This window comes from Urocitellus parryii, chromosome 10 (assembly GCF_045843805.1).
Source record: "Urocitellus parryii isolate mUroPar1 chromosome 10, mUroPar1.hap1, whole genome shotgun sequence".
Classification (NCBI taxonomy): domain Eukaryota; kingdom Metazoa; phylum Chordata; class Mammalia; order Rodentia; family Sciuridae; genus Urocitellus; species Urocitellus parryii.
Window position 1 is genome coordinate 126,409,355 of NC_135540.1, and position 25,971 is coordinate 126,435,325.

The 25,971-nt window shown below is 37.4% G+C and overlaps 1 protein-coding gene across 2 annotated transcripts in view; it reads right to left on the reverse strand.

Moving 5' to 3' along the window:
• Zcchc4 (zinc finger CCHC-type containing 4) overlaps positions 1-25,971 on the reverse strand; it is a 52,064-nt gene that overhangs the window by 10,022 nt on the left and 16,071 nt on the right. The window contains exons 4-10 of one of the 2 annotated variants that reach the window (XM_026403171.2): positions 23,729-24,004; positions 23,152-23,232; positions 12,442-12,514; positions 9,176-9,326; positions 8,055-8,155; positions 1,058-1,179; positions 743-818 (exon numbers count right to left, since the gene is read on the reverse strand). In XM_026403171.2, coding sequence (XP_026258956.2) covers positions 743-818; positions 1,058-1,179; positions 8,055-8,155; positions 9,176-9,326; positions 12,442-12,514; positions 23,152-23,232; positions 23,729-24,004 — 880 coding nt within the window. The remainder of the gene's footprint in view (positions 1-742; positions 819-1,057; positions 1,180-8,054; positions 8,156-9,175; positions 9,327-12,441; positions 12,515-23,151; positions 23,233-23,728; positions 24,005-25,971) is intronic. The other variant, XM_026403181.2, reaches the window with a different exon arrangement.

Below are 25,971 nucleotides of genomic sequence, written 5' to 3' on the forward strand. Positions count from 1 at the left end.
CACATCAACAGACAAATAGATGAAGAAAATATTGTACATATACAAAATGAAGTTTTACTCAGTTACAAAAAATAACAACATTATGTCATCTGTTGGTAAATGGATAGAACCGGAGACATCATGCCAAGTAAAATAAGTCAGATTCAGATAGTCAAGGGTCAAATGTTTTCTCTCATACAAGGAAGAGAAAGAAAGAAAGGGGTGGGGATGTTCTTACAAAAATAGAAGGGAGACCCATAGAAGAGAGGAAGGGAATCCAGTGAGACAGAATGGGAAGTACTGAGGAATGAAATCTACCAAAGTATGTTATATCCAGGTACAAATATACCACAAGGAATTCTACTTATATGTATAATGACAATGTACTAAATAAAATAATAATAATAGAAGAAAGACTGGTAGAACAAGTGAATGGGGGAGGGAGGACAGGATGGAAAGGGAAGGTACTGGGGAAGGAGAATAAGCAAACTATGTGCATGGACAAATATGACATATCAATCTACTATGTATAATTACAATGTATCAATTAAAAACAAAATTTTAAAAGGAGTCTTTTTATAGATTAAGAATTAAGGGCTGGGGTTGTGGCTCAGCAGTAGAGCGCTCGCCTAGCATGTGCAAGGCCCTGGGTTCGATCCTCAGCACCACATAAAAATAAATAAACAAAATAAAGGTATTATGTATAACTAAAAAATTTTTAAAAAAGAATTAAGAAAAAATACATTATATAACTAAACTGTACCTTGGATGTGCAAGAATCACAGTGCTCACAGTGTTGATTCTCAAGAGAAACATATCGTTGACACAGAGGGCAAAATCTAAAGAGATATGAAACAACTGCATATATTTATTGAGATTCACAGAGTAGATAAAAGTTTACAAAGCACTTGTTCCAGGAATTGGAGGTAATCAGAATTCAATTCAATATGAAATTATGGACCAAACTCAACAACAACAGAAAAATGAAATGACTCAATATTGAAAGCACTTCACTGTTTTAGTTACACATAACCATATTTTCAGTGACATGAATTTCAAAGTCTTATTGTGATCTTACCTGTACCCTTCTTCAGTAGGAAGGATTATTTTGTTGGGTGGAATGTTGGTAAAAATACGCACAGGAGACTGTTTTCGACCCTTCTTTCCATGTTTATAAAGTGCATGATTGTCATAATCTACCTAGAAATTTGGAAAAAATTAAGGTAAAAAAATTTACTCAAATGAGCCAACATTTACAAAGCCTTTCAATCCAATAAACAAACAAGCTAATGCCAAGATGCAGGTGAAACCAAGATACTTAATAAGAAATTCTTAAAAGTAACAGTTCACCGGCTGGGGATATGGCTCAGATGGTAGAGTGCTTGTCTTGCATGCACAAGGCCCCAGGTTCAATCCCCAGCACCCCCCCACCCAAAAAAAGGAAGAGCTTCTTACTTAATAATTAACAGCCCACAGAGTCCTCTATGGCAGTACAATTTCATCATAAAAAAGGTAAAATCTTTCATGACAAACTCATGTTATCTAATACTAAAGGTACAATACTAATCTTTTACCTAACACAACAGACTTTATTAGAAAGAAGAATTTAGCTTTTGGCCTTAAAAGACTATGCCTTCAAAGATATATGCTAGCTTTTTGGAGACTGAGTTCTTGCATGTGAAGTTGGCTAGATGTCAGCTTTCAGTCTACCAGGTCTCAGGGCGGCCTCACTGTGACCTCCACTCACCACAGGCCCTCTAGCATTCAGGCAGAGCACAGACTCAGGGGTCAGACAGTGGCTTTCCCAGTTACTTGTTATGTGACCTTAGGAAAGTTTACATATTTTCTATCAGTAAAAGGAGGGTTTTGGTTCCTGCCTTAAGGTTACTGTGAAGGTTAAGTGGGATTATGTATGTAAACACTTAATCTAGTGGGGGCACAAGGTAGAAAGGCAGAGATGAAGGGAAGGATCCACAACTAACAGGTGTTCCCCCCACAAAGACTATTTCAATCAAACATGTACCTCTCCCCGCAAGATCCCTAACTCAACTGGCAGTTTCAGATTATCTTAAAAGTAAACTGAAACTGGGCTGGGGATATAGCTCAGTTGGCAGAGTGCTTGCCTTGCATGCACAAGGCCTTGGGTTCAATCCCCAGCACCAAAAAAAGGTAAACTGAAGCTAACAAGCATGATTTCTACCAGCTTCTATTATCCACACACTTGTCAATCTTGTTTACAAATCCACTTGGCTCCTCAATCCATCTTTCTTTAGATCAGCTTTTCTCAAAATGGATCAGTAAGATCAGCATTCCTGGGATCTTATTAGAAATGCAAATTCTCACCCCACCTAGGACCTAGCAAATTAGAAACTTAGGGAGTGGAGCTGAGTAGTCGGTTTCAGCACATCTCCCCGGCAAACTCAAATTGGAGAACCAATGCTTTAGATTATTCACAAGAAGACCATGAGAATACCATTTTTAGGAGCCCAATACAGGTGTATTTTTTTTGGGGGGGGGGGGTGTACTAAGAACTGAACTCAGGGGCACTCGGCCACTTCAGCCATATCCCCAGCCCTATTTAGTATTTTTTATTTAGAGACAGGGTCTGAGTTGCTTAGCACCTAGCCTTTGATGAGGATGGCTTTGAACTTGAGATTCTCTTGTCTCACCCTCCCAAACCACAGGGATTATTACAGGTGTACGCCCAATACAGGTGTGTTCTAACTTTCAAATAAGGTATAACGAGTTGTTTTGATTCTGAACAAGAATACACTTAAGAATGTACAAGAGACCTGGTCTGCATATTGGCTATTTAATAAATCACAAAAATATAAGGAACTGACAATGAAGAAGGAGATCTTTGAAGGTAGATTCCTAGGCTCTCTCTCTAGGGCCTTGCAAGTTTAATGCCAATGCCCATCAAATTACAGATGAACACATTTAGGAAGGCCCGTCAACAAGCTTCAGTAGTGGAGGAAGCTAGGTAGAAAATGAGGAGCCCCAAGGGATGATGTGAAAACCCCAGGGGTTTCTGGCTGACTGCCAGCACTGTGAGCCCTCGTAGTATCCTAACAAGGGAAGTAACAGGTGGGACGGCATTTGCAGCCCAGCATTCAGTCATTACATTTTTAGAGACACATTGATAAAACTGGCTCATTTCTACTGAAAACAATGGGAATGAATCAGATTTACAGTTAACAAATTGGGGGTGTTTATTCCGAAAAGAGAAGACTGGGAGGGACGGACAGCTATTTTACAACTGAAGGGGCGTCATATGGAATAGAAATTAGACTTAACCTTTATTGCCTCAGAGAATACAACTAGGACCAATGGTTAGAAGTTAATGGGAAGCATATTTTATCTCAATATGAGAAAATTTTCTAACGATTAGGGCTATTAAATAAATTGAGTTGCCTTGTAAGGCTATAGGACTCCCCTGGCTGAAAGCACTCGAGTGAAGCTAGATGACTGCTTGTCATGAATTCAGCAGAGAGGATCATTACATTGGGAAGTCAGCCCAGGTTACCTCTGTTTCTTTCCAACTTTCAAAATTCTGTGAATACATGTTACCTATTACAGACTAAGATACGAAAATAGATTCTACTTCACAATCACCTTTAAAAAGTACCATAAGTACTTTGAAATCGTTTTAATGATTTAAATTCACAACTTCTCCCTAATGTACCACTGTGGATTTGAATATACAGTTCCTTATTTAAATTCAATAAAGACATTTTGAACATAAATTTATGAATGTCATAAGAAAAAAAAATCTACGAGAATCTTATGAACATTTTCTAATGTTGGAAAATAATACTGTGGAAAGGTTTCTGGTACTTGGCCATCCTATGCAATGCAACAGATAGCAGATGGAAGACAGAGAAAAAAAGAACAATTTCTTTATGGGTACCCAAGGAGTCAGAGAATGTATGTATCAGGAAGGTGGCTGATATTTTGCATAACCTAATTGAGATTATTATTATTTTTAAATGCGGGTTTGTTGTGCTAATTAACTATAAACATATGGTATGTAAAATGCATGCTGCTAGGGCAAATTAATGTACCTCTAACATACATCCATATTTCATAGCTTCATCCACACAAATAAACCTCCTGTGGAAGTGCTGTAAAGCAAACACAATTTTGCAAATTGCACATCACTAGTGGTAGAGCTGATACACCATCTTCCCATCATTATCCCTGACATTTCACTCACAATGATGATGAGAGGCATTTTCAAATAGAAAATTTCTCCCACGAAACTGATTAATGTGATGAAGTACTGTATAGAAATGAGGGAAAGCACAAAATCTCTGCAATTCCTAGCTTTTAATTTGATCTATACGCAAATATCCTCTGTAACATGAGGGTGAAACTAGTTATACGGAGAACCAAGACATTCAGGTCAACAAATATTTGTTTTGCACCTACTGTGCTCCAGGCATTATGTCAGGTACAAAGATTAAAGATGGAATACAAGTACTCCATGATGCCCTGAGGACTGTTCTTTTAACTTCAACAGACACCAAAGGTCCCAAATGCATTCCACACACCCACCAGCTTCTGGTAAATCTTTCAGTTATATTCCCCGTATCTTAGGTAGCCCTTAGTTAAAATTCCCATGTGTCTCTTACCCCCCCCCCTGTTTATTATACACTGAGGTTCAAGGTTTTAGTTGACATCTTTTAATGTGCAATAATTTCCCAGAAATTCCTGTCAAAAGAGTTTCTTTTCTGACCATGAAGCTAATGTTGAAAGTTTTCTACGCAGGGGTCACTTCACAAAAGAGTAGCTTTGACAAAAGCAAACAGCTGTACCTTCCACACTCCAGGTAAGTGTCCAGGTTAAACAGAAACAAGAGAAAAGAGAATGTTCAATAAGGAAGAGATGTGAGACCACCGAATTCACAAGTGGTAACTATAGGACATGAACATCGCCACTCCCTGACTCTGAGCCGATGGCAGACATCACTATTCAATCATGTTACTCTGCTGCTTGAAGCTGATAGCCTCAACAAATCCAGAAAGTCACTTCCATTTATCAGATTTAGCACTAAAAGTGAAACTTATTTACCATCCCTTTTCTGGTTAAATCTTTCTTTTTCCCAGACACAACTCCTCTCCCCTCCACTCCGGTACTGGGGATTTAACTCAGAGACTTTATAACTGTAAGGTACATTCTCAACTCTTCTTGTTTTTTTATTTTTATTTTGAGACGAATCTTGCTAAATTGCGGAGGCTGACCTCAAACTTGTGATTCTCCTGCCTCAGCCTCCGAAGTAGTGCCACTGCCCTTAGCTTAATCATTTTATTTTACAGGTAGGGAAACAGGAACCTGGAAAGATCAAGTGACTTCCCCCAAGATTAAATAGCCTCTAAATGACACTGACTTTAAATCAAAATTTCTTTTCATTATTACATCCTTCCTTTATAATCTGTCCTTAATAATAACTCCTGGTTTTCTAGGTCTTTGATAACTATTTTATTCTGCACTTATCAAGTGCTTTATCACAAGCCTACATAATTTATATTTTATGAATATTTGTAGCATTTATTCCTTCCATTTATCTGAAAAGTATTCCTAAAAAAGAGATTTAATGATTTTGGTTTTTTTATTGCACTGTGGCTTCAGGGCTTACAATCATTTTCAGCAATGTCAGAAAACATGCCTAATCAAGATCTATGGAGAAAGATCTGTGAAGAAGGAGAGAAGACTTTCAAATTTTTCATTTGATAAAGGCTAATATTAAAGAAAAAAAGTACCAGAAAATGAAGTTAAAGTAACAAAAGAAGAAAGCAAAAGGCTCAGAAATGAAATAACAATAGGTCCGGAGACATTTTCAAAAATAAAAAAGAAATGCAAAAATCTCAAAGGGAGATACAGTAAACAAGATTAATATACCAGGATATGGTAGAGAAATCAGTTTCTCCAACATGAGCAAATAATGAGCAGAACTATTCTTACTCTTAGTAGGACTCATGAAAAAACTTAGGTTTTATAGATTTTATTCTCACTCGTCCTTCCAAAAGTTGGCTCTTTACAAAAAAAAAAAAAAAAAAAAAAAAAAGGCTTTTCACCCTGTCAGACACATATGATCTAACAAGAACCTGTGTGTGTATATGTGTGCACACACATGTGCACACTCACTAGGTTTGAACCCAGGGGCACTCTATCACTGAGCTACATCACACTTTTTTCTTTTTGAGGGAGAGTCTTGCTAAGTTGCCCAGAGGAGCCTAGAACTTTTGATCCTCCTGCCTAAGCCTCCCAAGCCACTGGGATTATACGCATGTGCCACTGTGCCCGGCTGACCAGAACCATTTTTCTTCAATACACTGAATTGTTTATAGTTATTTCTTTCTTTTTTTAAAGAGAGAATGACAGAGACAGAGAGAGAGAGAGAGACAGAGAGAGAGAGAGAGAAAATTTTAATATTTATTGTTTAGTTCTCGGCAGACACAACATCTTTGTTGGTATGTGGTGCTGAGGATCGAACCCGGGCTGCACGCATGCCAGGCGAGCGCGCTACCGCTTGAGCCACATCCCCAGCCCCCATAGTTATTTCTAATAAACTTGGGCCTTGCAGCAACTATTCATCCAACTATCCCTGGATATTTCCTCAAGTTCTTGGTAACACAGGTTGCCCGAGTAAGCAGCACAGGAGGTTATGCCATATGAAACTCTCTCAGCCACTGCTTTACAGAGCTCCTTTTCTTGCCCCTGTTACCATTTCAAACTCTTGTCCATCATGAAAACACTTATCTAAATATAGATGCAACCATTATCTGAGGGACCTTGTCTTAGCCAATTTTTTGGGGGGATGGGTGGGTGATGGTACTGGGGAATGGAACCCAGGGCACTCAATGACAGCCATATTCCCAGCCCTATTTTTTTTTTTTAATTTTATTTTATTTAGAGACAGGGTCTCACTCAGTTGCTTATCACCTTGCTTTTGCTGAGGCTGGGTTTGAACTCTCAATCCTCCTGCCTCAGCCTCCCAAGCCACTGGGATTATAGGTGTATGCCACCGCACCCAGCTCAGCTAAATTTACGTCTCAGATGTCATGTAAAAACAGGGCCAGAGGAAGAGATTTGCCTCATCGTGGGACTAACTAAATGACAACATTGCTGACAGCAACAGCTTCTACTCTACACTTGCAAGTGTTGAGGACGAGGTTCAGTCTTTTCATGCATCCTCTCTGAAGCAGATATTCGTTATCAGTGTACTCATTTAACAGGTACGATGAGCTTGAGAGAAGTCAAGTAGTCGGTACAGGATTAAAACCCAGATCTCTTCAAATCCACAGTTCATGCTTTTTTCCATTTAATTATCCATCTGACATACATGGGACACCTACCAAGTGCCAAGCATTGCACTAGATGGTGACTTACTGCCAGAGGCAGCAGGTGCTACTGGAAGCTGGAAGGAGTTACTTAGTTAACATCTCCAGGATACATCAGCTATCTCTGTATCACAAATGTCAACTCTAGAAACAGAAACTAAGACAAGAAACAGAAAACTGGATGCCCTAAAAAGGAGAGTAAGCAGCTTTGAGAGGAATTATGATGTAGTTTTTGCCTGAAGCAGAGCTCAAAAAGTCAAGGTTAAAATGGCTTATGCTATGCATTTTTGGCAAGAAACCTGTTAATATGAATGGCTCAATAGCTATAAAAAATGCCTATTAAATTTGAGAAAGTAATCTCGGTTTTAGAAATCTATTTCAAGGAAGTTATATAAAAACTAGAAAAAATTATATGCATTAAAGTTATTTACAGCAGTGTTATTTATAGCACCTTAAAGGTAGAGAAGCAACCTGTAGTCCAAAAAGAAGGGAATGATAACACAGCTTGTTAATGAAATAATCTAAAATTATTAAAATCTGTATTTTTAACAAGCACCTAGGATTATAGACATTAGGAACCACAGGACAAGTTATACATGGCAATAATTTTAATGTATGACACAGCTCAAAATATTTTAAATTACTAAAATCATGGACAGTCTTTGTCAGGATATTTATTTAAGCAGAATATCCATTCCCCAACCATTCCAGAAGACAAAATATTTACTATACCTGGTAATCCAGCATGCAAAAGCTGGGAAAAAACTGACAAATTCGGGACTCAAAAAAGTAAGGGAAAATCCAGAAAATGGGCAGCTCTTTGTGACTCTTATCTAATGGATCACAAAAAAGAAAAAGAAAAGAAGATAGCAATATTAAAGAAAAAATAAAACAAACAACTTTAATTGAAAAACTTTTGGTATTGGTAGAAATTTCAATCATGCAACACATTTCTCTCCAAACAAAAAAGAGAATGTTTACTACTATGCCATTTATAACTTGACCTTTCCCAAAGGTTAATGGAAATATTCTTTTATATCTAAAACAAAACACTGACTTTATCCACTCTGATTAATAGTCTTAGGAACAGCAAATATTGAAATGTGTAGTTGTCTGATAGTGTTTCGGATTTTGCTTGTACTATGTCCCCAAAACACAATAGTTGTGTAGCACAATTAATGGAGAAGCTTGATCACCCAACTCCTGACTTTCTCACATTTATCATTTCACAAGCTAGAAGCTGTATCTTAAAAAATATGAATGTACTACCTAATTAGATAATTACGTAAAATGCTTTGAAGTCCTAATCCACTCTAAACTGAATAATTGTCCCCATTCATTAACCCACCTCTAGGGCAAGAATCTATGTGTCCTCAATAACCACTACTACTAGCCTACTGAATGTCCTATTTCCACACATCTTTTGGCAAAGTTCAGAGATCTGGGCCTGAGATTGGGTGGTCTCTTAAGAGCTCTGGGCAAGATTTTAGGAACAGGGAATGTAAGGCCTGTAGGGCAGACATATGTCTACTTTATTCGATTATGTATTCCTAATACCTAAACAGTATCTGGCACACAGCAGCCACTCAGTAAATATTTATTGAACAAATGACAAGCCATTGATGTTCTTCCAAAGGTATTTTACCTAAAAGCCATTTTAAAAACATATGATTAGGATAATACAAAGTGTACTACGATAATGAAGTCTGCCCCATCATCAAGCAAGTGTGTTTTTAAAAAGAGAATAGCCCGAGACATGCATTTTCTATCAGTGCTCTGATTCACTGAGCTTGGCTAAAATTTGACAGAAAGTAGATACTTGTTTATTTTGTAGTCAGTAAAAAATTACACACCTTGGCTTTGACCTTCTTTCCACATAGCAATTAACTTCTTGAATGTATTAGCCAGAGGTTCAACCAAGCCACCAAAAGGAGGGTCTGTCACCAGAATGACTCCTTCACCTTTATCTTCCTGTAAAAATGCTCTGCATACTTCAAGGGCAGCCTGCAACAAATAAAATAAAAATTCATTTCTAAATTAGGACTGGAGAGAGGCACTTTATCCTATTTGGAGGAGAATGCATTAGACTCAGTCTCACTCTTAGTCCTGGAAACTTAAGGGAGTCACCCTGCCACTGCAAAGTCCCTCAGTGACATCCAAAGCCTGTCTTAGCCTGCCCCCCTACCTTTCAGATTTTATCTTTGGGTTCCTTGATAAGCAGGTTTTTAAATTGCAAATTCAAATACCATCACTATCAGACAACTACACATTTCAAATGGTTAAATTAAAAAACTAAATTTAGTAACCTAAAAGAGAGAAACTCATTACCCATGAAAACTATCTAAAATGTTCAATTCAATTCAACAAACAGGAGCAGGGACAGTGCTAAACCCTGGAGACACAAAGAAGAATAAGACAAGTTTTTCTCCTATCTGACTTGTCCACCACCATGAGTTCAATTCAATAACAGCCACAAATTACCAGTCAAAAATGTTTTTGAGAATCAGGTAAATGACAGGCTTATTTGAACATGCACAGTAAGTAAACAAACAAGTTCTCAACACAAAGCCAGGCTGGAAATGTACCTTCCCAACAGGATGATGTAAGTGTTCCGTAAATGCAAAGCCAACATTAACTAGGATTTTTATCATCTTTTGCTCTGGGTGAAGTTAATAAGAGCTACACCTATCATATCATCTCCAGTCACTTGGAAGCCCTTTTTCAAGTACTCGTTTACAGAAGTAAATTGGCACAGGACTTTAAAGTATAATGGCATTTTAAACTTCAATAACTACATGTACGTTCTAATAAAATATATATTGTTCTACTACTAAATCAAAAGAAGATCCAACTGATTCAAGGGACAAGGATGACCTCCCGGTAGAACTCCTAAAGCAGAGGACGCACGTCAAAGGATAGCCATTTTCAGCCACTGCCCAGCACTTACTTCCTCACTAACATGAGCAAGGACATAAGACACAGATGAAATTGAAACCCTCTAAATTCCTTAGAGTTAAAAATAGAAGGAGAGGGCTGGGTTTGCGGCTCAGCGGTAGAGCGCTCGCCTAGCACGAGTGGGACCCGGGTTCCATCCTCAGCACCACATAAAAATAAAAAGGCATTGTGTTGTGTCCATCTACACCTAAAAAATAAATATATTTTAAAAAAATAGAGGGAGAGAAAATAAAACAAGCTGTTTTATTTTGGATGTGAGGTATCCCCCAAAAGCTCATGTATGAGACGATGCAAGGTTTAAAGGGGAAATGACTGGGTTACAAGAACCCTAACCAAACAAGCATATCAATCCTGAAGGGATTAACTGAGTGGGGACTGAAAGTAGGTGGGGTGTGGCTGAAGGAGGTAGGTACCTGGGCGCATGCCCTTGGGTTTATACACTGTCCATGCTGAGTGAGAGTCTCCACTTCCTAGTACAAGGTCCTGAGCTGCCTCCTCCTCCATACCTTTCTGCCATGATGTTCTGCGTCATGTTATATCCAGAGCAACGGAACTGACAGTCTATGGACCGAGACCTCTGAAACTGTGAGCTCTAAATAAACTTCCACCTCTAATTGTTCTTGTCAGTTCTTAGGCTACAAAACAGCTAACTAATACACAAGCTAGCAATGCCTAAACTCCTACTTATTAGAAAACATAAAAAATAAATATTTTTTTGCAGGTAAGAATCAAGAATCATGGCCTTCATGAGTTCTGAGGGTTCTAGTGTTGGCTACCTCTAGGAGACAGAAGTTGCTTATGCTAAGGTCCACAGCAACTGGGCTCTTCCCCTCACCTCAGTTACTACAGGGCGTGCCTGGCATCTTAATTAGTTTGGCATCCTTGAAGCCCCCTTACCATTAAGGCATATAACATCTTTTACACTGGGTTGCTATGATAAATCCCTGTGAGGGGAACTCTTGCTTTTTAAGCAACTGGACCAGAAAGTGCTGAGGTACAGCGCCTGAGTCCCCAGTGAGCCACAGAGATGCTGGTGGACAGGCAGATATTTTGCCAAGGGATGGCAAATTTCCATGGAGAAACTTTTCCTGCATAGGCAGGAAAAGACTTATGAACAGTCTTCTGTAGATCAATCTCTACAGTCGCAGGGCTAGCTAGAGGCTGCTGCTAAAATACAGAGTAAGGAAAGATGAGGTGGGCCACTATATTCTTTGAGCAAAGATAAAGTGGGCCTCAGCCATAGCAGTTTATCCCACTCATTATTTCAAAAACTTATTACAAGGTAATTCTATAAATTTTCAATAGTAATTTGCAGAGTTTCCTAGAAAAAGGCTAACAACATGATACTTTTTGAAAATATGTGAAATTTCTAGCCAACAGTTTTTTAAATGTAATTTTACCCTTATTTGTATTTATTATTCAAAATAAAAAAGGAAAATCATAGTTTGGTATTAAAAACAAATAACGAAACACCCTAAACCACTCTGCCTACTTTCCCATCACTGTCATGACCTGTCCTCCTGGCTGCAGTTTGAAAATGGCCATCTGGACTCCCCCACAGCAATATCCCACCAGCTCCACAACAGCCACATTTCCAGACATCCCTTCCAAGCCTCCCTGCTCTGTTTTGGAGGATGGGATAGAAATGGCTGCAGGCCGCGCATAAGGCAGCTTTAGCTCCTCCCTCTCAGTCCTCACAGCAAGTCCTGTTTCCACTGGGGCAATGCCTGCACAGTGCCCTCCTTGTCCCCCCTTTCCCACTGCCACAGCCCTTGCTGAGGAGTCCCTTATGGTACAAGGTCAAGCCATTTTAAACTCCCCACCCTCCTTCACATTCATCTGATCAGTTCTCAAATCCCAGTTATCACCAACCACATAAACTCTGGGAAACAATGAAACACATCTAATTCTAAATGTTATTTATTTCAATACTTTATTTTAATGGCTATCGTGGCTGAAAAATAATGTGTCCCAAAGCTAAATTGTTTCAAATGAAAAGAGTGCTGTATTTATTAAATCAGGAGACTCATTTTTCAATCCCAACCAATAATATAGTTTTTGTTTTCATTGAACCTAGGCCTTGATAGAAAGATAACAAAGGAGATACCCCTGAATTTGTTTTTCTGAAATAAGAAAAGCAAGAAATAAGGGTAATAATCCTTACCTTTCCATCAAAGAAATGATGGTTAAACATGTTATAATAGCAAAAGCTATCTTCCATATAAAACTGTGAATACCTGTAAAATAATTTATTTTTGGAATTACTTGTCCAGCCACAGCCACACAGTAAGTAAATATTAACTAAACTACATTTTTTATTTAATTAATTTATTTATTCTAATTTGTTATATATGACAGCAGAATGAATTTCAATTCATAGTACACATATAGAGCACAATTTTTCAAGGTTGTACACAAAGTAGTCACAACATATCGTGTTTTCATACATGTACTTGGAGGGTAATGATGTCCATCTCATTCCACCACCTTTCTTACCCACATTCCCCCTCCCTTACCCTCACTCCCCTTTGCCCTATCTAAATTTTCTCCATTCCCCCCATGCTCCCTGCCATCCCCACTATAGATTAGCATCCACATATCAGAGAAAACATTCAGCCCTTGGTTTTTTGGGATTGGCTTATTTAGCATAATATTCTCCATTTCTATCCATTTACCTGCAAATGCCATGATTTTATTCTCTTTTAATGCCAAGTTATATTCCATTGTGTATAATACCACAGCTTCTTTATCCATTCATCTACTGAAGGGCATCTAGATTAGTTCCACAGTTTAGCTACTATGAACTGAGCTGCTATAAACATTGCTGTGGCTGCATCACTATAGTATGCTGTTTTTAAGTCCTTTGGGTAACTGAGGAATGGGAAAGCTAGGTCAAATGGTGGTTCCACTCCAAGTTTTCCAAGGAATCTCCATACTGTTTTCCATATTGGTTGCACCAACTTGCAATTCCACCTAAACTACACTTTTAAACTACAAATCACTTTCATAAAATGAACTTCATGATTTTTAGTTTTTTGAAATAAATAACACTTTCTAAAAGTTTCAGAGACTCTTAACAATGAATAATGAACTGAAATTATTTTCTCAAGTTTAATAAACCAGTGACAAAAGTATAGACTCCTCATACATGAAACACACATGTTCCTGTGGACCAGGAGACTATATATAAGCAACTGGATTACTGACAGATTATAATACAATTTAAACTTTCAGTTGGTTGGCAATTAAAATATATCTCTCATGGTTAATAATTTTAAGGAAAACACTAAATTAAATTTTTTTCTTGTGCTCCAGCTGTTAATTATTTTCTTCTGTGGTTAATAAAAAAAAAAAGAAATAATGCAGTTTTTCTTGTCTAATGCAGATTAGTTTAATAAAATATGCTTCTCAATATCAGAGAAAAAGAAGTATGGGCATTCATGTTTATTGAATTAGTACCAGAAAAGAGGGACATTTATTTACTGAATGAACTATTTTATTTTTCTAACGTACTACTTTAAAATGCCATCATCAATGAATGAGAATAACAGCTTTGGGGATTAACATTTTATAAATTTTTGCTAATTTACCGGGCTAAACTCTTACCAATTATGGTTTAAATTTGCACTTATCTGATTACTTACAAAGTTGAGTTTTCTATATCTCTTAGTTATATCTGTATTGTTTTCCCCATTTATGCAGACAGGTCTTATGGTCTTTTGTGCTGATTTCCAAGTTTTTCATACAATATAGAAAACTTTGTTATCATAAAAGAATTTTGAATGTTGTCTGTTTTAAGTAATTCATAGATGAATCACACCATCTTCCTTGGGAATTCATAAACCATTGGAAAGAATGAAAAAATCAGAGCCACATTCTTTTTCATTTGACTTCTGACCAAACCATGAGAGTGGCATTTCTCTGCTTGTATGGTTACTCTCAGTCACCTGCCCTGCCCATTACCAACTGAGTGTCCACCATGAACACTTAGGACAGACAGCCCAGGCTTATCCCCTTCCTGTTCCACTGAGGTCAAGAGCACAGGTTCTACAGTCAGACCCCTGGTTTCAATCTCTGAGCAGTTCCCTTACACACTGGGCAACCACAGGAAGTTAGTGAACCTCTGTGAGCTCCAGCTTCTTCATCTGAAACATGGGGAAAATAAGTTTTTACCTCAGAGGACTTCACAGAATAAATGAGATAATGTATGTAAAGTGTTTCATACTGGCTACATAGCATATACTAAAATGCTAAATAGTATTTTTTTAATAAATATCAGCCATGAAGATTTATGTCTTAATGTATCTTGTGTTAGAGAATCACATTTATGTAAAATGCTAAATAGTATTTTTTTAATAAATATCAGCCATGAAGATTTATGTCTTAATGTATCTTGTGTTAGAGAATCACGTTTATGTTCAACAAAATATAACCTAAACTTTTTTCTTCCTAATTTGTGGAGAGAGAGTAACAGCTGTTCACTATTATCTGTAAAATATACTGTAATGTCATTTATGATACTGTTAGCACATCTGCTGATTTCATAAAATATTAATTTGCACTGAATAAACAAAAGGCTTGGATAACCGAAAAATATTTAAACCACATATTATAACCTAATAAACATTCCAGAATCTGTAAAGCAATGTTAATAATCACCAGTAAACAAATATATCTTCCTATTTAACTAAATTTTAAATACCAATTTTTTAAAAAAGTACTTCAATACTAGCCCAGCTACAGGTCAACTATTATTCAAGGATGTTCTTGTTTCTTACACTGCCTTGGGAGTAAAAGCAAAGGAAAATACAATCCCCTTCTAATTTAATCTCATTTTTTTCATTTCTTGACAGAGATACAAGAGTTGTTTTTGAAAATTAAAAGAGAAAATTTGATTTGCCTAAAATTCAGTACAGCACACCTGTCCAAAACATTCTGGGCAGCAGTGTGCAGAGAAAAAGGGGGAAAAAAAAGCCAAGAGACTTCAGTTCTCAGTTTCCATCAAGTACAAATGAGGGAACATAATTATTCATATTTTAAATTATAAAAAAAAATCACTCAACATTGCCCTCTTAAAATGAAATTGGTCACAAAGAATTACTCTCTCCATTGAATAAAGCAAACAAAACCAATCAGAAAAGCATGCACTTGAAACAGCTCAAAAGGACATTCATTTAATTTGACCATTCATTCTCTTTAAATGAGAGTCAGTTACCAAGTGTGAAACATGCTCTACCCACAGGAAATGTAATCAAGAGCTGACTAAAATTAGTTCATAAAATGAACCTAAGAAATTCATTTTTTGATATAACTTTATTTGGATAATAGTTTGCCAAACAGAGTTTCACATCTTTTATGCTAAAATTAGAGCACATAGAAATCCATCTTAGCAAATGTTAACTTCATATCTAACAACCCCTGAAAAGGCTATTTATAGTCCACATGGAGAAGGCTGGAGTTGAGGCAGTCCTGCAGCCTGGGACAGACCTTACATCAGGCAACGAGAAACCAGAACCAAAGTATCCAAAGTAATTATTCATTGCCACTCATACTCACCAGATTCTTTTCCTGATCTAACTGTGTGTGATCTTTGAGAGAAATCTGAACCAACCACAGCTCCATCATACTGTAAACACAGACCACACACGGGATACACTCCATGCCCCCAGATATTATAAAAGACCTAGTAAGTAGGAAAATCTCATGTTCAAGGACTAAAAGACCATATTTCTTTTTCTTTCTTTTTTTTTGAGGGGTGCAGTACAGGGAATTGAACCCGATAATACTTTACCACAGAACCACATCCCCTCCCTTCCACCAAGCCTTTTTTTTTATTTTGAAACACAAAGTTGCCCAGGCTGGCCACTAACTTGCAATTCTCCTGCCTCAGACTCCTAAATCACTGGAATTAAAGGCATGTGCCACCACACCTAGCTAGAAGACAATATTAAAATGGCAATAATCTCTAAATTAATCTTAAACCACATGCAAAAAATCTCAGCAGGGTGGCCACAGTAGCACTTGCTTATAATTCCAGTTGACTTGGGAGGCTAAGATAGAAGGATCAAGTTTGAGGCCCGCCTCTGCAAAGCTTAGCAAGACCCTGTTTTATTCATTTTGCTTGTGTGTGTGGTGCTGGGGATCAAACCCAGGGCCTTGTGCATGCAAGTCAAGCACTCTAGCAACTGAGCTATATCTCCAGCCCCCTTTTCAAAATAAAATATAAAAAGGGTTGGTTCAATAGAGTTATGGTTGAGCACCCCTGGGTTCAATCCCTAGTACCACCAAAAAACAAACAAAAAAAAATTGTAAATATTGACAGGCTGATCCTAAAATCCACATGGAAATGCAAAAAACCCAGAATAATTAAAACTACCTTGAAAAAAACAAAGTTGAAAGACTCACATTTTCCAATTTCAAAATCTACTATAAAGCAAAATATATAAATAAAAACTATGTGGGACTGGCATAAAAATAGAAACAGATTAGTGGAATAGAGTCCAAAAATAAATCCATATACTTATGATCATTAGTTTTGCTTAAGATATGTAGGCCATTTTATTCATTCATTCATCATTCATTTATTTTCTGTTTGTTTGTGGTGCTGGGGATTGAACCCACAGCCTTGCACATACCAGGCAAGTGTTCTACCAATGAGCTACACTCCTCAGCCTGGTCACTTAGTTTTTAGTAGGGTGTCACAACAATTCAATGGGAAAAGAACAATGAGGAGTCACATGCAAAAGAAAGAAGATGAACCCCTACCTCAAAGCACGAATAAAAACTGGCTAAAAACAGATCTAAGACCTACACGTAAGAGCAAAAACTGTAAAACCGTTAGGATTAAACATAGATATAAATATTATGACTGGATTTAGGAATCATGTCTTGCACATGACACCTAAAACACAAGGAGGAAAACTGGACTTCACCAAGGTGAAAAGACAACCCACAAAATAGGAAGAACATACCTGCAAATCGTAAATCTGATAAAGGTCTAATATCCAGAATATATTACTAACTTTCTGAATTCAACAATAAAAAGGTAAACACTTAAAAATGGGTAAAGAATTGAATAAATATTTCTCCAACAGGTAAACAAATGGCAATGAGGAGATAACGCTCAACATCACCAGTCATCAGTGATTGCTAATCAAAACCATAAAGAGCTGCAATTCAAAAAGATGAATAGTAAGCATTGACAAGGACATGAGAAATTAGAACCCTCATACATCCTGGTGGGAACAGAATGTGGCATGGCCACCTTGGGAAACAGTTTGGCAGAGCCTCAAGAAGTTAAACCTAGCCTGGTACATTGGCACCCACGCTGTCTCAAAATAAAATTAAAAGGGCTATGGGTATAGCTCAGTAGTTAAATTTCAAATTTCATCTATGGGTTCAACCTCAAGTATCAGAAAAAAAAAATGGTTCAATAGAGTTAAGTTACCATATGACCCCAGGCAATTTTACCTCTAGGTATGCCTGTTATGGGCTGGTTTGTGTCTTCTCAAAATTCTTATGTTAAGTCCTAATCACCAATACTTTGATATCTGACTATGGGTGACAGAACCTTTGAAAGTTGATTAAGGTAAAATGAGGCTGTTAGAAAAAATTTGGACACAAAGACACCAGAGATGAGTGTGCATTAAGGACCACACGAGGAGACAGTGGTAAGACAAGCCAAGAAGAGGGGATTGAGAGAAACCAAATGTGCTGACACCTTCATCATGGACTCCCAGCATCCAGAACTGTGAGAGAACAAATGTCTGTTGCTGAAGCCACAGACTGTGATATTTTGTTTTGGCAGCTCTTACAAACTAATACAACACACAAAAGATCAGACAACATGTCTATTTTATACAAATATAAAACTCATACACATGTTCATAGTAGTATTACTATGTCAAAAAGCAGAAGCAACCAAAATATCCATCAACTAATGAATGGATGATTAGTCAGCTTTGTGTCACTACAATGAAATACCTAGGTAGCTAACTTTACACTGAGAAAAGGTTTATTTAACTCATAGTTTTGCAGGATGAAAGTAATTTGGTGGCCATCTCTTAGTTACATCATGTCCTAAAAGAGATGTAAACGGTGGCTGCATGTGCAGAGCAATGTAGCAATTTGACTATATCAAAACAGAAGCGGGGGTGGGAGGGCAAATTCAGGCTTTTATAACAATCCTCTGTGAGAAATGCCAAGGAGTCTCACAAAACCTGCCTTCCAAGGGCAAACCCTGACCAAGGACTCCCACAAGGCCACTCCTCCAACTTCCCCTAGCACCACCCTGGAGCCTAAGCCTTTAACATATGGACCTCTGGATATCTTTAACACCCTAACCACAGCAACGGGTAAACAAAATTCCCTATATCCATACAGTGGAATATTTTTTACCCATAAAATAAAAATGTAGTACTCATACATGGATGAACCTTGAAAACATTATGCTAAGTGAAAGAAGCCAAACTCAAAAGATCATCTACTGTATGATTCTACTCATATGAAATACTCAGAAGAGGCAAATCTGTAAAGACAGAAATTAGACCACGGCTGCCCAAGGCTAGGGGTTGAGGGATGGGAAGAGACTAATCACTAGGAGAGCATTTCTTTCAAAGGTGATAAAAATGTTCTGGAATTAGTGATGATGGTTCTACAACCTTGTCGAGATACTGAAAACTACTGTTTTGTCAGTGTTGAAATACATTTGCATTTGTAAAAAATAAAGAAATATGCCGGGGCTGGGGATGTGGCTCAAGCAGTAGCACGCTCGCCTGGCATGCGTGCGGCCCGGGTTCAATCCTCAGCACCACATACAAAGATGTTATGTCCGCCGAAAACAAAAAAATAAATATATAAAAAAAAAGAAGAAAAATGCCCAAAATATAGCAAGTGGAAAAAAATACTATATGAATCTACTTTTAAAAATGTTTATATGCTTAAAAAAATGTAAAAACCCAAATCCAGAATGTTTTGGGTGAATTAAAGATTGTTCTCCTTTAAAAACTAAGATAATATAAACCAGATAGTCCTGCAATTTGAACAGTTTCCTTGACTCTGTCTGTGTGTGTGTACAGAATAAATTTACATATATATGTTATATACTTACATATGTAAATATAAACAGACACACACATATATACATTTGGGGGAGACGGGTATGGTATGGGGGATTGAACCCAGGTTTGACACATGTCAGGCATTTTCTTAGTTTCTTTCTGCATAAATCATTCCACCACAACTATTTTGTGGTAGGTGGGGGATACTAGAAATTGCACCTTGGGGTGCTCTCCAGTCTTTTTTTTTTTTTTCCTTATTTTTTAAACTTTGTCTTTCTGAGTTGCCCTGGCTGGGCTTGAACTTGCAATTCTCCTGCCTTGGCCTCCAGAGTACTGTGATTACAGGCCTGTAGCATAATGCCCAAATCCACCACAACTCTCTTGAAGAAATCTTGCCTTTACAGAAATCAAAATCATTATATGACTTTTAATGTAACTCAAAGAACTATATACTATTAAAAAGATAACACTGTATGCTTTACACTGAAGGTCCTAAAGGTAGGAGAGTGTGTTCTTGAAAACTGTATATTTTGTCCTGAATTATTTGATTATGGACATCTGGTTTGTTTTATTTATTTTTTTTTTTTTCTTCTCTCTAGCAATTGAATCTCCCCTCTTTCAGTCAAGCACCTCTTACCTATGGAAAACCTACTCTATGTGGCTGGTCCAGGGCTGGCCTGGGCACAGTGATGGCTGTGACCCAGGCAAGCTGACTGCACTCCCTGAGTTCTGCTACTGCAGACCCTGGAAAAGACGGCTTCTTTCCACCATCACACTGGCAAGCTGAGACTGTACACTTTTAACAGTGCTGTCAACAAAGTCCCAGCATACAAAGGAAAACTGTCTACACAGAAAAAGAACGGGAGAGAAAGAGCACTAACGACACAATGTGAGGCTTGGGCTCTCGCCTGGACTGAGGCCTGCTGGGTCCTAGGCCCCAGGAATGAAAACCAATAGTTCCTGCACATGATTAGATTTCTGGAACCAACCAAAGATTTCCAACTTGTATGAGTACCTTATTCTAAATATATAAATAACCTGAAAACAGTTTTCAATTTATCTGAAAACCTTTGTGGCACAAGAGGGGAGGGCAGAGGGAGAAAGAGAGAGAGGGATCACGAGAGAGATGATGGACTACATAAGAGAGGCTTATATACAAGTTCAAAAGCAAAGTTATCCCCAGAGGATAACCTAATTTTTAGAGCCAGACTACCTGGGTTTGAATCCTGGCTTAGCCATTTACAAACTGTGACTTTGTTTATTTCACTTCTTTGTACCTCGGTTTACTCATCTGGAAAGCAAAGATGATAACAGCCTCCATCCTATACATTATGAGGAATGAGTTAGAATAGGCCTGACGTGGGACACGAAATTTAGAAAATACCAGCTACCATTAATACCGACATGATAAGAACCCAGTAGTCAAACTTCTACCTTTAAAACAATGCATTTATAGTTACCTTAGGAAACGAATATAGAATTTTTAGAAAAATTGATATACCCATAGGGTGGAATATTTTACAGCTATAAAAGTAATGAGGTTGTTATGCACTAAGATACATATGAGTATTGAAAGAAGTCAGACACAAAGGTCACTTTTGAGTGATTCCATACCAAATGTCCATAACGGAGTGACAAGCCATAGAGACAAAAGTGGTTACCAAGGTAAGTGAAGACAGGGTTTATTTCCAGTGTGAAATATTCTGGAAGTAGAGAGTGATAATGACTCCACATACAGTGAATACACACAAAACCCACTTAAAAATGGAGAACAGGATATGAATTCTATTTAAACTTTAAAAAACTAAGTTGTCTTTACAAAGAAATCTGTATTATCATTTTGCCAAGGATCACTTGTGTTGAGCAGACTTTAGCTAACTATGCTAGTCCTGTTAACAAGAAATCAATAGATAACAGGTAAACGCTGTTAAAAAGGAATGAGATAGTATAGGAAAGGTCTAAAAAATGCAGTTGCTTATTCCAAGCAACATAAAATTGATTTAGGGACTGGGGATGTAGTTCAGTGGTAGAGCGCTTTCCTAGCATGTATGGACCCCCCCCCAAAAAAAAGAAAAGATGGAAGGAAGGAAGGAAGGAAGGAAGGAAGGAAGGAAGGAAGGAAGGAAGGAAGGAAGGGGGGAGGGAAGAAAGAAGCAGAAAAAAATGACTTAGAAAGCTAAAGAAAAATAAATTACAAAAGTTATACTGTTTAATGTAACATTTTACACTTTAAAAATCTGTCTGCCTGTTTTTAGGGAGAGAAAGCATATCTGATTTCATAGATTCTCGCCAACAAATACTGGAATATTGGCCAAATATGCTCCAATTGGATCTAAATAAAAAGATATACCATGTGTGATAATGTATTAAGAACATGTTCTTGTTCTCGAATCTTGTGAAAGATTATAAGATGCTAAGAGCACAGTGTATATATAGCCACCATGAACTCCTGGGATTCAAACAATTATAGAAACCAGGAGGAGTATGTTCAGTTCTGCAGAACACAGGAACAGGAGGTGGACACAGGTGCCGTGTGTTAGCAACCAAAGGTCGGCTTCCTGGAAACACCCACCAGTGGGGCACTTTGGTATGTTCCTCACTCTGCCTCATCATGTATGACCCCACACATCAGAGGCGATTTAATTCTCACATTCTTCCACAGGATGCAGATGCTAGCCAGTCCTCTGCCTTGGGACCTGTCCATTCCCTTCACATCAGGAGTAGCCAGTGAGCCAGTAGGACATTATCTGGTAAAATATATTTTAAAATGTCTGACCCCACTTCAAAGATCTGCTGATGAAACAAAGTACTAGAAAACTTTATTTATTGGTTATTTGTCCTGTTTACCTTAATTTTTTTTAATTATTTTTTAGTTGTCAATGAATTTTTTTTCATTTATTTATATGTGGTGATGAGGATTGAACCCAGGGCCTCACACATGCCAGGTCAGCACCCTTACCACTGAACCACAACTCCAGCCACTGTTTATCTTAATTTTGAGACAGGGTCTCACTAAATTATATAAGGTCTCTGTAAATTACTGAGGCTGGCCTGGAACTTATAATCTTCCTGCCTTAGCCTTCCAAATCATTGGGATTACAGGCGTGCACCACCACACCCAGCAAAATCCTAGAAATGTGATTAAGCATGAGGAAGTTCAGTTTATCTTTGACCTTAAGTACATGAGAAGAAACTTCCTTCAACAGAAATTCACCTCTAGGGGCTGGAGTTGTGGCTCAGTGGCAGAGCACTCACCTAGCATGCATGAGGCACTGGATTCGATCCTCAGCACTACATAAAGATGTTGTGTCCACCTAAAACTACAAAATAAATATTTTTTTTAAAAAAAAGAAATTCACCTCTATGTCACAACTAAACACATTCATAGAAAAATATCTAGGAAGTACTCTAGCAAAGAGAGAAATCAACTGCTTCCCTACTGAAATATGGAAGATCACATATTGAGCTTACATGATTAAAAAGGTTCTTCATAACCAACTACTACTTTTAATTGTTAATCAAAAGTTGTGTCAGGCCAAGTGTGGTGGCATACACCTATAATCCCAGCAGAAGGTTTGCAAGTTTGAGACCAGTTTCAGCAACATAGCAAGATCCTTGTTTCAAAAGTAAAAATTAAAAAGGACTAGGGATGTAGCTCAGTAGTATGGTACCCCTGGGTTCAATCCCAGTGCTGAAAATAAAACAGAAAAAAAAAAAAAAAAACTTGTGTCAGATTATAACAATTAAGAGGAGAAAAACATAAAATGAAACAGGAGACAATGAAGGAGAATAAATATTACATTTTGTAAACCTACCGAAAATCAATGTCCAATAAAAGGCTTTTAATATGAGGTTTCTTATCACCTGGTTCTGTCAACCTGATCAGCTCATGCAACCTAAAGCAATTAGCAAAAGCAAATTCAGTAAGAAATTACAAATGTCATAGTTAATAAGCAAACAAACAACAAAATCCATCAACTTTCTCTCATCTCTCTGATATTTCAATGAAACTCCAAGGAGAATCTGGCAGGCATAACCAAGGTTTTAGTTTTGCAAATACTTTTAAAAGGGCTGAACTCTTCTGAAACAGAGATGTTTCATAATTTCATGTTTTAAACAATTTTGATCTCAAATCAGAAAGCGTCTCCTAAAGGAGTATGTGTTATTTATAAGGAAGTGTCTCCTATCAAGTATATCAAAAAGAAATTTACAAAGATTTCTCTCAAATGGAATACAGGTGGCAAACTCAAGAGAGGGACCCTGTTTTCCACCTCCTTTGAATACTCAAAAGCTTCATGCCATACCCTACACATGCAAATAACAACTCCATGCATCTCCCCACAGTTTAAATAATAGTGATAGAAAAAAGTTTTTAACAATCATAGAACATACCTTGGTGTTCCAACACACAGTACTCTTCTGAATCCCAGGGCAGAAAGGAGGTCTACTAGGAATTGACAAGTCCGATCAGCAAACAGGTACTGGGCATTTGTCTTCTTGTTTTCCAATGGATAAAGGAGTTGACTGGGCCTTCTTAACTGGGTGACAGAAACATCACCCACCATTTGATGCTCATGATGATCCCCCCAGTCATCTGGTAAGAGCAACTGCTGACAGCTCCGACAGAACTTTCTCTGACTCAAGGGCAACTCAATAAACCTCAAATACCTTCAAGACACAATGAAACACAGAGTAGTATATTTTAGGTTTGTTGCTATAAAGACAATGTATTTTTGCTATTTTTAGTACCCAAAAAGTATTCTTATTTTTATCCTAAAGAATAGTGCACAGGGGCTGGGGATGTGGCTCAAGTGGTAGCACGCTCGCCTGGCATGCGTGCGGCCCGGGTTCAATCCTCAGCACCACACACCAACAAAGATGTTGTGTCCGCCGAGAACTAAAAAATAAATATTAAAAATTCTCTCTCTCTCTCTCTCTCTCTCTCTCTCCTCTCTCACTCTCTCCTCTCTCACTCTCTCTTTAAAAAAGAAAAAGAATAGTACACAAAGAAGCAAAGATAAGAAAAATCTGTAGAATGATGGTTAGAATTTATGTCTAGCTATATAACTACAAAGTGGAAACGAATCAGCAATTTCATAAGAATTGAGATGCTCCAATTTAGTCACTGAATGAAGATCAATATCCATTTAAAATGTGAATATAATATATTACTCAAACAACTTAGTAGTAATGGCAACTACTATCATGTTTAAATTTATTGACAAATCCATGTGTTCTAACTTTGAAGTGTTAAACAGTCTGGCTCAAGTTGACAGTCATTTTAAAATGAGAAATTAAGATCATTCTTCAAGTTCTTACGGCATACTTAGCAAGAAAAATTACCTCCTAAAAGAAAAGATGTTCTCTTCTGCTCTCAGCAGTACTGATGGAGGCTGAAGCAAGCACAAACCCTAACAGCAAGACAATATGTAAAGCCTTAAAAAGAACCTGACTGATGTCCCACATGTTTTCTCAAAAGTCACTCTGATACTTGATTTCAAAGTTACCATTTCTTTTTTTATTTTTCCCTTCATTTTACTAGAGACCATCTAAGAGAGAAAATGATAATCAAAGTCAGAATGTGGGGCTGAGGATGTGGCTCAAGCGGTAGTGCGCTCGCCTGGCGTGTGTGCGGCCCGGGTTCGATCCTCAGCACCACATACCAACAAAGATGTTGTGTCCGCCGAGAACTAAAAAAAAATAAATACTAAAAAAAAAAAAAAAAAAAAAAAAAAATCCCTCTCTCTTTCTCTCTCTCTTTTAAAAAAAAAAAAAAAAGAATGTTTTAAAAACTGCTGATTTGGGGGGCTGGGACTGTAGCTCAGTGGTAGATTGCCTGTCTCACATGTGTGAGGACTAGGTTTGATCCTCAGCATTACATAAAAAATAAATAAATAAAGATATTGTGTACATCTACAACTAAAAAAAAATATTTCAAAAAATGCTGAGTTTGTATATGTGATGAAAACAGAATAAAAACACAAAAGGAATATAAATAAGATTATTGGTGACTACAGAGGATGAGAAATATCTAAATTTAGGCATGTTAAATAGTGCACTAAAGGATTCTACAATTTCACAAGAGTCCAACAGTTTGAATGGAACTAAATTTGGGGACTATAATGTAGAACCTGTAAACTTAATAAGGAATTGAGTGAGTATTAAAACTTTTTCCACCCAAGCAATTTCATTTCAAAGCACCCACAGCAGTGACAAATAGATATTCTGAATGGCTACAGCAAGAAATCAGCTACCGTGCCAGTAATTTAAATGTTTCGATTTCTATGATAAGTGTTCATTTGACAGATTTATCCATGACTAGAAAAAAAAAGAGATGGATATTAAAAGAAACTTCTTAGTAATTCAAAGTAAGAATGTCAGTAGGAACGGGCCCCCAAGACATGAAATGCAAATGGAAAGCATCAGAAGCCCCTCCTCAACAACAAACACACTTCATTTACTGGTACTCCCCTTCAACACTAAATGGTACCTATTGAAGATTTCCACATTCAGCCTTGACAGAGTAGCTAAGGCTAGATTTACCATCCTAGCCCTCAAAAAAATTTTTTTGTTTTCATTTTCAAAAAATTTTTAAGCATACAAAATATATGAAACAACCGTTTTAAAATATTGGA